Here is an 18,178-nt window from a genome sequence, read left to right on the forward strand (position 1 = left end):
CAATGCCTAACTGCCAAATGTTACAAAGTTGTGACGATTGCTAAGAGGTAGGCAAAAACCAAGTGGCCACAGCCAATCTGCCACATTGGGAAAAATTCCTACCTGGCCCCCATTCCAAAACAGGTGACCAACCAAAGTCCAAAGCAAGGCCAAACAGACCTAATTAATGGGTAGGCGGGTGTTCGGCAGCGCGAAGCAAAAGGAGGTCCCTATGTCGTGCTGCCAAATAAATACCCCCAACCCCCAACCTTGCCACGCTGCTGATTGGCTAAAGGCCATTGGCATAACTGTGGCACCACCGGCTTGGAGCGGGGCAAGCCCCGCCCACAAGCCGGTTAGGGAAGAGTTTCAGGGCCGAGCACAACATGGACCCTCTGTTAGGAGGATCCAACTTTCTGAATATATGCAGAGCACATTCCTTTACAGGTTTAGACATCCCTCAGGCAAGGTGGATTTTGAAGAAGGAATTGTCACAAATTATGTACATTTTATGGAAAACAATACGTAGTGCTGAGATTTAGGTTGTCTCCTTAAAAAAACCTGACACACTGAATTCAGTGTAATAGGACTGCAGCCTTGGTATTAGATTGATATCATTGCTATTAAAAAAAAATATGTGAGCAACTATATGTAATGGCGAAGGGCTGAGTAGCAGTTTAGCTGTCATTGCACCATAAAATTTGAATTGCATTATTAGTTTTGAACCCATGGGGAGGCAATCTCCCAGGTAAAGTGACAGGAGCAAGGCAAAAGAGAGAAGGGGAAGGGGGAGAACGACACCAGATGAAAACCATTCTTTAATTTTAAATGTTAAAATGCTAAAATCACAATAGAGACAAAAAGGCATTGAAACGTCCAAGTCCAAGTATATTTTAAACTACAAGACCTTTACAAAGAACTTGTCAGTACTGAATCAGCAATGGTTAGACTGACTTTAAAATGAACTTTCTTCCTTTTCCATCAATTTCATTCACTAAATATATTTCTCCAGACTTGGAGAGCCTTTGAATAATGTGCCTGCTCATGTATTGCAATTCAGCCTAATAGTCACAGTCATTATTCTCCTGACAAGTGCAATAGCATTTTTTTCTAGAGTCTTTACTTGAACTTATGAAAACAAATCATTGCCTTAGTCATGCACTCCAGAAAATATTTCATTTTTTAAAAAACAAAATGTAAAACAAAGAATAGTATTTCATTCTTGAGAATGGTGGAAACTAGAGCCTGCCATGCTTTCAAAACAAATTACTGCAGCATTTGTTGTTGTTGTTGTTGTTGTTTTTAAATATGAATGCTTTTGTTAACATAGTCCGTGAAAGACTAGCGTGGATATTTTTTTCAGGTGCAAAGGAAGCTAAAAAGACAACCATTTCCCTTTTGGTTGTATCTTAACAGCAAGGACTGCAAATGACGTTCAGCTAGATGGAGTGCTAAGGAGCAGACTCAGATAGGATGCTTCTATGTGACTCCCATTAATAAACTGTGCAGGAGGAACATTTAGAGCCTCCCTTAGTTTTGTATATATTTCTACCTCACTGAGAAGTGGCATTATGTGCTTGGAAAATAAATAAAAATGCTCACAGGAAGGTGATTCTTCCAAACAGGTTAGTTCGAGTCATGGCATTAATGAAAACCATTCCCCTTTCAAAGGTCCAGAGATTGGGGTTGATGGTGAACTACTTCCATTTTGGGAGATGAACATTTCCCATCATCCCTAGTAGGAAATGCCCATGTGTTCTATGATGCAAGGCAGAAGGAGGCACTAACCTTTCAATGCTCTGCAAGGGTCCTCAGTTATCTAACAAGGCATGGGGAAAGCAGCAACCTAGATGAAGCCGCTACTGGAAGCAGTTACTCTTCCCCCACCCCTTCCTGGTCCTCAAATAAAGCATTCCCCACCTTGGAGGCAGAATATGGTGCCATGATGGGGCGAGGGGATTTGCTCTCCATCATGCATCCACCAAGAGGTGTCTATGTTCCAGTGGGGGGTGCTAGACGAGGATCACTTCAGTTAAGTTGGGGGGCATAACTAATGTTCCGCTCACCCACCCCTAGTAAGTTTTTGTGCCTGCCCATTCATCTTTAGGTTTTATGGGCAGACGGAAGATAAAAGCAAACATAGCTTCTAATGTCTAGTAGTTTAAGGCTACAAATGTATCTTTTGGATGCTTTGATTGAAAACATGTCTTAGCGTTATGGACCAATTCGTTTCAGTATATTTGACAAAAGGAGTCCAAAGGCTACATCTTGATTCGATGCACTTTTCCCTTCTGCTCGTTGTAGCTGAACAGTTTCTAGCAGTTACTTGAAATTTATTCACCAGAATCCTCAAGATTCTATCAGACGAATAAGTGACATGAGCTGGAAATTTTTGCTTCAAGAAACAAAATCAAATTGATCATTTAAATATCTTTAGCTAATTGCAAAAGCAGTAGACCAGTCCATCCCATAGCCAGATGTTGCCATTATGTGATGTAAACACAGTGTAATGTAATGAGACAGCCATTCTTCTCAACTGATATAAGATTCTGACAACACTGGCGATGCTTTCAAACTTGGATGCATGAACAAATCTATTTTGTTTCAAGCATAATGAGAGCCAAGAGATATTTTTCTGCCTCTATAGTTGAATGCATTATAATGAATGTTTAGGGAATGTGTGTTCAATGCAGCTTACTCCTTAGCAAGCACGAAGAGAACTGGACTGCCTGAGTATTATTTTTTTTAATAATAATAATAATTCCAGGCTGCTGTAATGATCAGGAGTACCAGAGCAATATATTTACTTAAACCATAAAGCACGGCATTACACTGTCTTGTTCCTGTCCTCCCTGTAAAATAGGACTAGGAGTAAAGAATGATCAGATAACCCCATATGTAGGTGTCAGGGAAGTTATGAAAATGATATGGGCAATATGCACACCTGGATTAGAGTGGGAATGCAAACATATACATCTTTTTTTCCAAAGTCCCATGAAGTTAAATGAGTCATACTCCCAGGTAAATTTATAAAACAAGGTTGAAGGTCCTGCAGCTTGTGTTGGACTCAAACTTCCAGCCAACCAATTTTAGCGAGGAATGTAAAAAACAACAACAGACCTTTTTCACCCCTTTTAAAGAACCACTCCCTCACTTATTTGCAGCAACTGACTTTGATCCTGGGCTGGGTGCAGAGCACTTTAAAAAAAAATATGTGTCTGACTTCTGAAATACAGAGGGATCAGTGTTTGAGGTTTATATCTGATGATTAGTGGGCCAGAGTATTGTCTTGTTTATTGTTAGGGTTTTTTGTAAATTTTATTTTTCATAGTGTAACAATAGCCGTTCCAAAGCAGCTGGGGGGGGGGGGGAACAGTCACAGTGTGTTGAATGTTTATTGGTAGTGTGCTGCCAAAGTTTTCAGTCGCTGTTATGGGGCTACGTGTGTGTTTGAATATATTGTATGGCTATTGTATTTATATATACATTTTCCAATGTAAGCGCTTATTGAGCATTAATCCTGATATGTATATGTGTAGGTTATATGACATTGCCACTTCACAGGTGTTATTCTGCATTTCCTGCTGCGGTTTCCCCTAGATTTTCGTACTGGGCTTTTTGCAGCTTGAAAAGCAACAGGATAACTGCATTAGAAAGAAGCCCAATTTTGTGTGAGTAATCAGGCGACCTGGAAGCGCCCCGAGTCATACTGACTTGTCTCACTCACTTCAACCAGTCCTCTGGTATTGCCTGTGGTAAGAATCACAATCTCATGAAAGACCACCCCCTGTGTTTCTTTGTAAGACATTGTTCCAAATATGGCTCCTTCCAGGGATCCATGCTGAGATGCAACGGGCAACCTCCTCCAAAGGTAAGTAGTATTTCAGCCTTGCAAATGACCGAATTATAGAATAAGAGCTGATGGAGGAATGAGGCAGAGTGGTTCAGCAGAACCTCATTTAAAGGAGGTGATGCTGGAACTTGATGCAGCTGCAGGGAGCAGCTTTCTCTGTGGGGTGGCTAATTAGGTCTCATATAAACCCTTCATTATTTAATTTATGTTCCAGGGCACACTAGCAATTCTATGGAACATATGAAGATGCTTTAGATAGCTAGCTAAGTGCTGCTTTTGTTAACTTGTCAGCAGCTCAGAGCGTCTCAGGCAGAAGTCTTTATCATCATCTGCGATGATCTGAGGGTGCCAGCAACTGAACTTGTGACCTCCCGCATGCAAACCATGTGCTCTGCCATTGATTTGTGATCTGTCCTCATTTGCTCTCACACTGGTTTGCTCCAACACATATCTTTAGCACCTGGGAAGAGGATGTGGGTTTTATAATTTCCCTTTGCCCTATATGCCAACACTCCACATACATAGGAAAAGTGGAAGACACTACAGAAGTGTCTGGTAACATCTCTGTTGGTGAAACTGTCCTTTTTTCCAGCTTATGAAATTATTTCGTCTTATCCAAATTACCTCTTCTCCCCTCCTGCTGAAGGAGTGATTTCTAGCTTTTTGAAGAAAACTGTTTGATTAAAAAGACTGTTCTATTTTCCTGCTTAGCGGGATGAATAAAGAAAGTTGCAACTCGTCAAATCTGCCTTTGAGGCATTGTGATTGCAACAAAATAAACTGGCATGATGCAGGTAGGAAATCTAAAGAGCTTCCCCAAATTTACAGAAATATACATAGATAGAACAAATTTTACATACACCATTACAGTGGTACCTCGGGTTACAGCCGCTTCAGGTTACAGACTCTGCGAACCCAGAAACAGTACCTCAGGTTAAGAACTTTGCTTCAGGATGAGAACAGAAATTGTGCAGTGGCGGGGGGAGGCCCCATTAGCTAAAGTGGTACCTCAGGTTAAGAACGATTTCAGGTTAAGAACAGACTTCCGGAATGAATTAAGTTCTCAACCCGAGGTACCACTGTACTGGTTTTCCAAAAGAAAGAGAGGGAGAGAAAGAACTTTTGACTTGATAAAATAGATTATTCCCCCCCACCATGACTTCCAGAATGAAACTAAATGTAGGAAAAGGGATATTTTAAACCAGGAATGGGGATCCTGCTGTTCGTACTTCTACTTCCATTATCCCTCACCACTGGCTATGCTGTCTGGAGCTGATGGGAGGTGGAATCCGGCAACATTTGGAGGGCCACAGTTTCCCGATCCCTGGTTTAAATCCCCAGGTAGAACCATTTTGAGACCTAGTTCCTAATTCAATGTTTCTCTCCTGCTCGGCAGTGCCATTATTATTACATTGCTCCAGATCCATTACTAAGGCTGTTGGGTTTTATGCATGTTCCCCTAGCAGAGTCGGCAATAGCAGCAAGTGCCTTGGTAGGTGCACAGCTTTTCTAGGTATGTCATACTTCAAAGCAGCATATCTGATATTATATGAATCACCACCACCCTATGTAGTTCAGCAATGCAGGCACTTTATTTTAATAGGGGGTATCATGGCGTGCAAAATATTGTTCAAGGCACGCAATACAGGATTCTAGAATGATACTCGTTTATTATCTAGTCATAAAACCATCGCAAAGCAACCGCCTCCAACCCTTTGACTTATTGCTCTGAATATGACATAATTAATGGGACACTATTCCAGTCTGGAACTGTGTACACGCTATTCACAAACAGATGCAGCTTAATTCATCCAGGTATTGTTATGATGTAATTATTGGCCCTAGGAAAAGGTTATAGGAGCTGTCATTCCTTCAATGCCCCAAGAGTTGCAGTTATGGGCATGCTACTATTTTTGTAAGATGGTTAGACAGCCAAATTGTTACCCACCCTTCATAGTAAGGTCTGAGAAGCAGACAGGCAACCCTTGCAGCTGTTTCAGGGTAAATGTCCCAGCCAATCTCTGGGCTGCTGAATTCTGCACAAGTTGCAACCTCTGGACTGCCTTCAAGGGAAGTGCCACACAGAGCCAATTGCAATAGTCTAATTTGTAGGCTACCAGAACCATTATAATCTAAGTACCTTTGGGCTAAGAGAAATGCTTAGCAAACATGTGTATGGAGACATTCTAAATGACTGCAGCATATTTGCAGCCTGGCATCAATACAGAGAAGTCAAGGAAGCTGCCTGTGTGCAGTATCTCCCATGTGAACAGGGCACACTGGAAATCTTGCTCACATGCAATTGCCTGTTCATTTTGAGATCCACCAGTGGCAAGTCCATGTGTGGAGGTGCCCTAACCCCCAAGTTACTGCATCCAAATTTTACTGTGACTAAACTACAGGAACAAGCACTTTTTATGAGGAATTCTAACTTCAAGTTGAGCACACTCTTCTCACATTAAATTTTCCTCTTTTTAAGTCAAACATATAAAACTCTTACCGGAAATCCAAGCCTGTTCTTTTCCCATTTTCAGGAACACCTGGATCAGGACATGTGTCTGATGCAACTGCGTCCCCACCTTGACTCACTGTAGCAGACAGGGAAAAAGAATTAACAGTTCAGTTTGGGAAGATTAATATGCGACTGTCTTTGCAATATATTTAAATACGACTTCAGGGAGGTAAAGTTGTAAAGTTAAAATGCCTGAGTGGATAAGGAGAACAAGGCTTTAAAAAAATCCATATAGGATAAAAAATGCAATAGAGTTGCTCGATTTCATAACCACTCCTACATGCAATTTTTATGGAGGCTTGTTGTTTTGGTGCTCATTCCGATATAAATTTATCCTGCACACTTTTGGAAGTTCTATTAATTCTAGCCTGGTTAATAGGGAGAGGTAGCTGGTGGATTATACATTTTGTGGCTTGTCTGTTTTGCAAGAAAAAAAATACTTATTTGTTCCTTTTTTAAAAAATGCATAGGAATTACAAAGGAAACGAATCTTGCTTTAGATGTTTATCACTCACACTCCATTTTGCCACCTGCTATATAGGGAATATTAATACCTTTCATGGGGATTACAACTAGATAATATATGAGAGAAACTTTATGTGGGATAAATCAGCCTCATAAAACCAACATGTATTCACCATGTCCCCAGTGGTGATGTGAGTTGGATCACAGACAGAGAAACAAAAACCCACTCGTTTTGAGAATAACTGGCAAGTAATAATGGGAACCTGACTTTTGGCATCTGCTTCATCAGTCCGAAAACTTCATGTGCTGCCAAATATATATATAAGTACTTAGAACAGGGATGACTTTACTGCTTCATCAGTGCTGTGATTCCATTCTCGCACTGCATTTCAACGGACATGGTTTTGCTGATAAATTCACCAGTGCAAATAATTGTGATCTCTGGCTAGCCATCCCTGTGCTGACAGCTGCCTTGGTTTCCGTCAGATCAATATGTATCGGATTATATACAATTGTATCTCTCCATTTACAGAAGGCTCTTTAATCCAGCAAAGGCTTCCATTGAAGGGGGAAAGGGAAATGATTCCCCTATGCCCCCCAAATCTGCTCCCCTTAACTTTCCTCCCCTTCCAAGCCTCTGTTGGATCAAAGATAATTCCATCAGTGGAGGGGCAAAACTAGGTATGACTCACTACCCATTTATCTAGTCACTCAATTTTCATCCTGCCTGTTCATGCCAAGATACTTAAACAAGATTACAGTTGTTGTTGTTGTTGTTTTTAGAAAAATCAATTAATGATTAAAGCAGAGAAGAATGAGACAAAAGAAATATAGGTAGTAACAACACAATAAAAAAAATATTTTAAAACACTCGGGAACTATCCAACTCACTTTAGATGACCTCATATCTTCCAAAACATGGGATGAGAAAGAGTCCAATGGACATGGGGGGGGGGGTACTCAGAAATTTTGGTAAGAATTTGAGCCAATCTTGGAACCTCTCAGTCTACACATTTTTTGAGACCATAGATCCATGGCACTGGATATTTTGAATTGTGTTCATATTATACTTAAAAAAACAAAACCCACACAATTCAAAATTGAAAAATTGTACATATAATACTCAAAAGGACAAACACAATTCTCCATCAAATTATTACTATTCTTGCTTAAAACAAATGGGATTTAAATGTGCCCAACACTATTTTGACACTGCCCTGCAAATAAGATCAACAAATCATGGTGGATCTGAAAACCTCATTGATCTCCATGAAGACCCTTGGTGATCAGGCAGGGATTTAAGAACCCACATGTACCAACTTAGAATGATTTCATTGTGCAAAATTGAGAATTAATGAGAGAGCAGGTGTAAAATACGGTTTTTGTTTCAAAGCAGTGATAGGTTTAAAAATGTGATAAGGCAATATGACTAGGTATGTTTGTTTTTGTCAAGTTGGCAGAGGGGATGGGGAAGTATGACGACCAACAGGTTATGTACAATCAAGAGACAAAATAAATTAATTCTGTCTGTTCCAAAGGCATCACAATTCACAGGCAACAGATGAAAGGCTTGGCGTATCTCTCTCTCTCTCTCTCTCTCTCTCTCTCTCTCTCACACACACACACACACACACACATACAGAGACACATTCATGCACACTTGTGAAAAGAGGAAGATGACAGAAGTTGAAAATGTGTTGCTTTAAGACTTTAATATCTCAATTTTGTTAGTCACTGTAATATAATCTACGTACCTGCAAATAGAAAGCTCATGTACTAAGTGCCAAATTGCTGGCCGCAAGTATTACTTCCCCCATAAAACTGAAAATTGCATTCATTACAGTACATTTCAGCATACAAATTTCCACAAATCTTTGCCTTGGCTAGGCTATTAATTCAAAAAGGCACAGAATATAAACTGTTCCTATCTTTCCCAGCTAGTGAATCAGAAATCGTTTGTGTGTGTGTGTGTGTGTGTGTGTGTGTGTGTTTCCCCCCTCTGTATTTATACAAAATACTTTTCTTCCCTTTAGCAGTATCTGTCTTCAAGTGGCAGAAATTATGACAACATGAGAATTGAGAAACCACCAAAAATAATATTTTCACATGGATTAAAAATCAACATTTAACTTAAACTGACGTGCAGCGTCAATTAATAATGCAGAGTTTTAAAGAATAAAAGCTTTACTGAATTAAAATCAACTTCTTCATAAACAACATGGTTCCAAACAGTTTGACTGAGATTACACACTGACTCTGCTCACAGGTGAGGCAGACTTGACTCTGACTAACATCTTACAGAGAGCACAAAGTGAAACTGGCTGCTAAGTCACATGTCAGAGTGACTCAACACCTAGCAGTTAGGCCTGAATAACTTTAGTAGGCCCAAATGATTGTGCAGTCCCAGCACTTCCCAGCCTGCTTTGCTGCTTCTGCTCTCATGTGTCTTTGTCACATGACATAAACATACTGTACAGATAAAGTCGGACGCGAAACTACTTTTCTCAAGCCAAGTTCCAAAGGTATTTGGTTTTTTGTTACCCAGCTTTTTTTTTAAGAAGAAGAAGAGTTTGGACTTGATATCCCGCCTTTCACTCCCCTTAAGGAGTCTCAAAGCGGCTAACAATCTCCTTCCCCTTCCTCCTCCACAACAAACACCCTGTGAGGTGAGTGAGAAGTGTGACTGGCCCAAGGTCACCCAGCAGCTGCATGTGGAGGAGCAGGGAAGCGAACCCGGTTCACCAGATTACGAGTCCACCGCTCTTAATATTTTTAGAATATTTTGAATATTTTTAGAATATTCACAGGCTTCACCCAATTGTCAGCATAGGGTGGAGCTGCTTTTACATCACAGAGACACATTAAATGTAAAGCACCAAACACTAGCAATCCACGTGTAGTTGCTTCACCTGACAGACTATTGTTTTCCTGTTCCTCAGCTCCAGCCGTTCCCACTCATCAGCTGTAAGTGGAAGCTGACATAGGGCTACACAAAAAGTATTCCCATGCAGCGATGGTTTTAGCAGGAAACGAACTAAAGGAGCAGCTCTCGAACAGAGTTTTTGTCACTTCGGGGTAAAAATATAATGATATAAAAATGAATATATACAAATGAGTTGCAGTAAAAGGTACACACTTTAATACTCTAATTTACCAGGAACATTTAGGGAAGTAGTCTTAGTCCATTGACCACATACCACCCTCTGACCCCTGGGGATGAAAGCCTTTTCTTCACTGCCAGCAGTTGGGTCCTCTCCCATTTGGCAGCTTTGGGTGGTTGGGATAGCCACCAAGCCTGAAATTTTGAACTGCCAAATCATGGGCAGGCAGGGGGTAGAGCCTGGGTGATGGGCAGGAGTCAGAAAGTCTTCACTCTGGTCCACTGCCTAGGAATAAAAGCCGAATGCACCTGGGTCACTCAGTGCAGTTGACCAAAGAGAAACCCTCCGTCCCTCCTTCACTTCATGCTGCTGTTGTATAACTTGCGTCTTAACCTTTATTGGCTTCCTTTTGCATCATGTATATTGACCTTGCTATGGTTTGACAATGGTTGCTGTATTCGGAGCCAGGAATGAATTTGCCTGCAGACAAATTGGGCCAATTTGGAGATTTTGCCTTCCTCGTAGCAAGTGTCACAACTTTTGGTGAAAAGGGCATTGGGTGGAATCCTAGTCCAGGCATCCCCAAACTCGGCCCTCCAGCTGTTTTGGGACTACAGTTTCCACCACCCCTGACCCCTGGTCCTGTTAGCTAGGGATGATGGGAGTTGTAGTCCCAAAAGAGCTGGAGGGCTAGGTTTGGGGATGCCTGTCCTAGTCCATTAAAGGGTTTGGGGTAAAGTGGTGCATCATCCCACCTTTTAGCAGATGCAATCACAGGGTACGAGGTTAGAGGAGTCTTAAGTGTAAGTCTCTGTCCAGAATCCAGGTCTGGGGCAGATGGGCCATAGAGCTTCCAGCAGCCGCTGGGATTGGGCCACATCAGTGGACCTGTGTCTTGACGTGGCCCATACCCCAGGCATAACATTGCTTAAGCCTAAGACAAAGTCTATCTACATCTGTAAGCAATAAAGTTGTGGCCAATATTTAATCCCACCTCATTGTCTTGTCAAGTTTATTCCATCACGCTATCACAATTGTCTTCACCCACTAGGGTGTGGGGGGGGTGCTGTGGTTGGGTGCACAACATTTCAGCCTGTCATACACAGGCAACAACCGTACCTATTAAAAAAATCTATAGAAGAAAACAATACATTTTTCATCTCCAGTTTTAAATCTCTCTTGTTCAGAGTGTTCCTGAGACATACAGTCACATCCAGAAACTCCTTTTTGAAATGCTCTGCATAAAATGAACTGTCTCATTGAATATCATGAAAACAAGGTGGAGAAGTAACAAAGAAAAGTAAATCAACACTGTGGCTGATATGTAGTGCTTTAATGATGTGGGTGAACTCTTGTGATGAATAAAATTAGGTTTGCCACCTCCATTTTTTCTGCCAGAGTTCCTGTGCCTCAACCAACTGTATGGGAAAAAGGAAATGCAGCACTCCCTGTGTCTATATGCTGGGCAAACTATTGCTTATTGAATTTCTCTTTTCATGCAGCTATTAAAAGTCTAGGAAAAAGTTAGCAACTGATTAGGGTTATTCTATTTATATACTGTTCCCTACTAAAAAGAAAGCCCCCGATTTACAATGTTAGAAAGATGTGTATTAGATTATAGGACATGTATAATGATATGGCTATTATAGAAACAGTTAAAATCAAAATTGCTGCCTATGCTTAGAGTTAGAACTGCTTGTCCAAACAGTATCCAAAAGGAGCAAGAACCTTGCCCTCAGCAACTATGTTCTTTAACATGAAATTAATAGCTGGCCAGACAAGGGGAGGAAAACCTACTGGAATGTAATGATAAGGAGTCAGCACAAACTAGAAAGAAGTAGTAGTCCCAGCAAAGGAAGAATGGATACAAAAACTTATGGAATATGCAGAAATGATGAAACTTACCAGAAGAATAAGAAATCAAGATAGCAAACCTTTTATAAAAGAATGGACATGGTTTATTGAATATTTACAGATAAACTGTAAACACTGGCAGGATTATTGTAACAACCTGCAGTTTAAAGATCAATAAATGAGCAAATTACTGTAAATTAATTAGGATATGCAGAAGATATTTAAAATAAAATAAATTGAACAAACCACAGAAAGAGGTGGAAGTCAAGTTTTGAAATGTCAAAATGATTGTAAAATCAGTGAAATGTATAAACCTGAAAAGTATGTATGTATGTATGTATGTATGTATGTATAAATAAATAAATAAACAAGAAGGATTGCCAAGGACAAGTTTGGGAGAGAAAGGTAACAGAGTATGCAAGCCAAAACCTGCTGAAAAGGAATGATTGAGGATAACACCCTAATGTGATAATGGGAATTTCTAAGTAGAAACTGAATTTACCTGATAGAAGAAGAGTATAGAGAAAGAACCTAGGGGCAGGTACCATGGTCAGACCATGCTTGTGGTAATAGCCTCATGGCTGAACATCCAACATGGTCTTACTAATTAATAAATTTTCGTTGAGCCTACCTTGTGTACCTGACTCCTCTTTCCTCAGAGTCTTCTGGAAGTCTACTTCAAAGAAGGAACCCTAGGAATTTTCCTAACAACAGCCAATGTCAAAAATGCAATGAAACAAAACCAAACAAACCACTGTAGATCCCCACTCCCCACAACGAGACAGAGAGCCTGGAGAAAGAGATGGCATTTCTATAGACTACAGCAACTCCCCCCTCCCCAACCCTCCAGTCTTCCATGATGCTGTACAAAACACACTGGTGGGCACAGCTGGGTGAGGCTAACCATGCTCACCTACCCAGCGCTCAGTGATGCAGACCAGATCAGCTTCCTCCTTCATAATCAGAACACAGAGCCAACCTGGCATTCAGCAACAGCATTTGCAGACCCGACAGCTGGCTGATAGGACAACTGGAACTCGGAGGAGGGGCTGACACATGACAGTCACTAACTGCCTGTGCCGTGTGTCCCTTATCTAGCCTGCCCCACCCCCACACATCCCCTAGCCCAGAACCACTGCAATTGGGGTCAACCCTGCTCCTCTCTTCCCAGGCACAACTACGTCACTTACTTTTAAAACAACAAAAACCCCAAATTTAAAAACACGTAAGTTAAAAGCTATTCAAAAACAATTTAAAACATTTTAAAGAGGGCAATTAAAACAGCAATAGAAGACCCCCACCAACAAAAACCCCTAAACCATACCCCAGCCCAAGAATCTGTTTGGCCACCCTTTGTACTTTGAACAGCCACATGTTCAGCTTTCGGTTGCAAGTGTGAGTCAAGGCTCTGCCTTCCCAGGCTAGGTGGAAAAGGCTTGCAAAGTGGGGAATAGGCCCACTAGAACTCACAGCAAGGCTGCCTCACATGAATGCTCCCTTGTTTCCTACAGAGCTTCATTTCACCCATGAACGCTTGCAGCTCTTGTTTGAGGACACTACTGAATGTGAATCATTGAGGTGAAAAGCTGCTGTGATTGTATGGACACATGAAACAATATTGCTAAGGTGAAATCTTGCAAGCTAAGACTTTTGCCATCTCAGTTCCTTTCTCCCACCCAAAATTCCCACCCATCAATCAGTGCCATCTCACTATTCGCAGATATATAGCCTATCTGCTCTATATGTCCATGGTGCTCCCTGTAAAATGTGAGAACTATGTTTATCTTTGCTCAACCATGCACACTTACATGGGTGCAGATCTATTGATAAAATCCCTAAGCAATCTCAATAAACCTTAGGATCCATGCACAACATCGATTTGGCTTACATTTACCCCTACAATAAAACAATCAAACCTGAAATTCTAAACACATTTACTAGTGACTAACCTCATGGATTATCGTGAAGTATAGCTGATTGTATTGATAAATTGTCAACATGAAAGAAAAGAACTTTGCACAGCTGAGCACAAATCGAGGAAGACAAGTGCTGAAAAAACTAAGTTGTCATATTACACCAGGACACAAGACCAGTTTGTGAAATTTGCATCTAGAAGCCACATGCAGTCAAATGAATGACAAATTAAGAACATGGCATCAACCCGAATAGGTCATTATTTTGCATTAAAGAGTGGGAGCAGCAGGAATGAAACTGCTTTTCCGTTCTGTCAGATTATATTCTCTCCATTTTCTATTCCTTAAAGTCAATGGTAAAGGTAAAGGTACCCCTGCCCGTACGGGCCAGTCTTGCCAGACTCTAGGGTTGTGCGCTCATCTCACTCTATAGGCCGGGAGCCAGTGCTGTCCGCAGACACTTCCGGTCACGTGGCCAGCGTGACAAGCTGCATCTGGCGAGCCAGTGCAGCACACGGAAACGCCGTTTACCTTCCCGCTGGTAAGCGGTCCCTATTATCTACTTGCACCCGGGGGTGCTTTCGAACTGCTAGGTTGGCAGGCGCTGGGACCGAACGATGGGAGCGCACCCCGCAGCGGGGATTCGAACCGCCGACCATACGATCGGCAAGTCCTAGGCGCTGAGGTTTTACCCAGAGCGCCACCCGCGTCTCTCCATTTTCTATTCCTTAAAGTCAATAGGATTTTAATAACAGAATACTCCTAAAGTCACATTTGCACTAGACGTTTGTCCAAAAGTAATTGTCATCTCCAAAGCACTTGTTTCAATGTAATATAAACTATTAGTTTTGGAAGTCAATAACTTGCATATAAATGTTCCTTTTAGTATGCACAGATAATGTTACCCAGAGTCTGTTGCTTGCCATTTTAATTACAGTGGTACCTCAGGTTACAGACACTTCGGGGTACAGACGCTTTGGGTTACAAACTCCGCTAACCAGGAAGTGGTTGCTCCAGGTTAAGAACTTTGCCCCAGGATCAGAACGGAAATCGCACACCAGCAGCGCAGCAGCAGGCCCCATTAGCAAAAGCACGCCTCAGGTTAAGAACTGTTTCAGGTTAAGAATGGACCTCAGAAACGAATTAAGTTCTTAACCCGAGGTACTACTGTATATGACATTGAAGAGAGATGTTGTTGCTGTTGTTTTATCACTGGTCTACAATTTTCCATAGAAGAAACTGGAAGAAAGCCTTAGACTGTATTCCCAATGCCATGTTCATTCCTATGGAAGCTGTGAGATTCTGCAATTGCTACAATATGGGATCTTCTCTCTGACCATTCAAAGCTTTAATTACAATTCCCAAAAACCAAAATCCAGCCTGGGTGTTTCTGAGTGTGCAGAAATTACCCCTTTAACTCTACAGACTTTTCACCATTCAGTTGTTTATGGGACCTTTCTGCATATACATGTGATTTCCCCCTGAAAAAGCTATAAAATGGGTTTCACATCTAGCTGCTACTCCAGGAAAGTTCAGCACTAATAATTGTGCATTATCTCCTTTCCATGCAAAGGCTGTGAAGAGCAATAAAACCAAGAAGCTCACCCCGCCCACACTTACCTCTGCAGCAATTTGAAGGAAACCCAACTGGGGAAAACCCCTTCCCTGTTGTTATGTACACTAAGCTTGGATCCTAGAACAATAGGCAAGTAGGATCCTGGAATGCAACAACTGATTGGCTTGCAGGAAAAGGCCAATCAGGCTCCAGGAGGAAGTTAACCAGCCTATTAGGCTGGTTAACCAGCCTATTAGGCTGGTAGGATCATAGAATGCAACAACTGATTGGCCTGCAGGAAAAGACCAATCAGGCTCCAGGAGGGAAGCAGAATCAGCCAATCAGACAGGACTCATTGTGTATATAAAAGCCTGAGGTTTGGGAGGAAATTTAATCACTGTTTTACAAGCTGCAATAAAGAGCATGAAATCACTACAGGACTCCGAGTATATTTCACCTGTACAAGTGAAAAGCCTGGATAGGCTTGAACCTCCTTATCTAGTTCAACTCTATAGCAAAATGACTTCTCTAGATTTACTGACGAGGAGAAGCTTGCCACATTCACTACTGCCCTTTCGGCTGGCTCCCATAAGAAGTTTTGCACACAACTGCACCCAGTTAAGTCATAGTCAACCACACACACACTGAGTAAGATTTGCAACAGTTTACACAGAAATGCCATCACTGAATCAAATGTGGAAGGTTCAGGATATTTATCAGCACCAACAGGGTCAGTGAGGGCAGCTGCCTCCCCCCACACCCTGCCCCAAACGACGTCCCTAGGAAAGACACAGCACATTTTTCTATTTGAAAAAAGAAGACCACCTCATTTCAAATGGCCAGCCACTGGTGCGTGCACACACATTAAAGGAATTTGCCCTGAGTCCAAAATTTTGGGGCCAATTTTGAACCTCCACCCTCTCTGAAAGGGCAAAGAATTCATATTCTTCAGATCAGCACCAATTCAAATATTCTTACTCCCAGGGTTTACAATGTGCTGAAAGCAGTTATTGGGTCTTAAAGGGCACTTTCTACTACGATGCTGTATTTTGCTTGACTGGAGGGAGTAAAGTACCTCTTACATGCTCCAGTTCTGCATGACACTAGAAAGGATATTTCCAGGGGATAAACCCTCCATAAAATCCACTCTGTTTGATTAGATATTTCACAGCTTTCAAATTGATCAGATTTAATTCTCGCTTTCAAAGAATATACTTTCCAAACCTGCTGCAGACTTAAGTCAGGCCTTCACAAGGATTCCACGGAGGAAGGAAAGTGAAAAGGAGTCTCAACTGATGTCTCTATCAAGGACAAAATAAGCAACTGTTCCCAGTTGTATGAGTTGTAGGTAATGCAAGATAAAGAAATGTATTTTAGGGGGTTTTTATTATGATTTTTAAAAATTATTTAATTTCTATAATGATTAATATATTTAAAAATATATCTTAAATGGTGTACTTAAAATATTACAAAAATACACAGTAAAACATTTTTAAAAATTACATTAATGCAAAGCTACTAAAATATATAAACCAACCTTAATTTGTTTCCCCCCTCCATCTCAGGGTTCTCACCTCAGGGTCCAAACGAAGTCTCAGCTCACCACAAAAATCGCACAAGAAGAGATTCTGGAAACAGCAGACATCACCCTAGTCTCTCACTCCAGACTTGCTTTTTATTGGCAAGTCCAAGGTAGATGGTACTTCCTCAGGGTTCCCTCAGCTTTGTCTCATTCAGCTGCATTCTCTGCACCCAGTTGTCACTATCCCTTATGTATCTTAAGGTATTTATTAAATACAGGCTATTTGATTAATATTAATATGCATAATAGTTAGCTGTTATATGTATTAGACATTCCACTTACCGTATTTTTCGCTCTATAGGACGCACTTTTTCCCCTCCAAAAATTAAGGGAAAATGTGTGTGCATCCTATGGAGCGAATGCAGGCTCCTTGGCTTCAGCGATAGCAACGCAAAGCCTGCTGAGCGAGAGGGGTCGGTGCACACCGACCCCTCTCACTCTCCAGGCTTCAGGGATAGCCGCCTGAAGCCTTCGGAGCGCAGCGCAAGTTCCCGCTGCGCTCCCCAGGCTTCGGGTGCCTTCTGCTGAAGCCGGGAGAGCTACGCTCCAAAGGCTTCAGGGATCTTTGAGGCTGGTGGTGGGGGGAAAGCATGCCAATATTACTTTCATTTGTTTATGAGCATGCAACTTTTGTACTGTACACACAGGTTGTACACACAACCTTTCCTCCACCAAGTAGTTCATGACAGTGTATAAGGTACTTCCACAAAACACTAGGTCTAGCTGAGGGAGATTGTTTGGATGAAGGTCACCCAGTGATGTTCATGGTCAAGCGGCGATTTCAACCTCGGTTCTCTCCTGTTTTAGTCTGATATTCTAACCACTACAGCAAGCTAGCTCTTTGAGAAAGACAAAACCCAGCCTTAATTCAGCTGAAAAAAATATAATGAAATATGGCTTTATATGTCTATAAAAAGTCTTAATCGTATGTTCCATTATAAAGCTGTGTGGTCTGTTAGTCTGATACGGAGCTTAGTTTTCACCCTAACAATCAATCTGTCTGACCTAGAGAGTACTGTATAAAGCTTGGTTACCAAGCTTTTATAACTTGAATCACTTTTGAGCTATACAAAAATCACATTTGTGTTTGCTGCAAAATAGATGTTTACTCATTTTTACCTCACAGAATGAAACAGAAGGGCTCTGTACCTTGGAGACCACTAAAGGAGGGGGCCAATATGCACTCTCACTAATACCATTAATTTATATTGTTATTCTAGCTGCATATAGCTTTTAAGTGGTAAAAGACTGCAATACAACAGAAGAAAACTAACTTGAAATGCAAACCTACACCTACCTTTGCAAGGTATCAAAGAATAATAAAAAATGGGATACCTGAGCAGTCTTTAACCACTTAGAGCACA

The 18,178-nt window shown here is 41.4% G+C and overlaps 1 protein-coding gene across 5 annotated transcripts in view; it reads right to left on the reverse strand.

Annotated features, from left to right (window-relative positions):
• CSMD1 (CUB and Sushi multiple domains 1) overlaps positions 1–18,178 on the reverse strand; it is a 920,428-nt gene that overhangs the window by 293,507 nt on the left and 608,743 nt on the right. For 3 of the 5 annotated variants that reach the window (XM_083431289.1, XM_083431288.1, XM_083431290.1), the window contains one exon: positions 6,333–6,420. In XM_083431289.1, the coding sequence (XP_083287415.1) occupies positions 6,333–6,420 (88 nt within the window). Of the gene's footprint in view, positions 1–6,332; positions 6,421–9,064; positions 9,124–9,945; positions 10,048–18,178 lie in introns of those variants that run through there. The other 2 variants (XM_083431292.1, XM_083431291.1) reach the window with 2 other exon arrangements.

This window comes from Podarcis tiliguerta (genome assembly GCF_965153285.1).
Source record: "Podarcis tiliguerta genome assembly, chromosome: 3".
Lineage (NCBI taxonomy): Eukaryota > Metazoa > Chordata > Lepidosauria > Squamata > Lacertidae > Podarcis > Podarcis tiliguerta.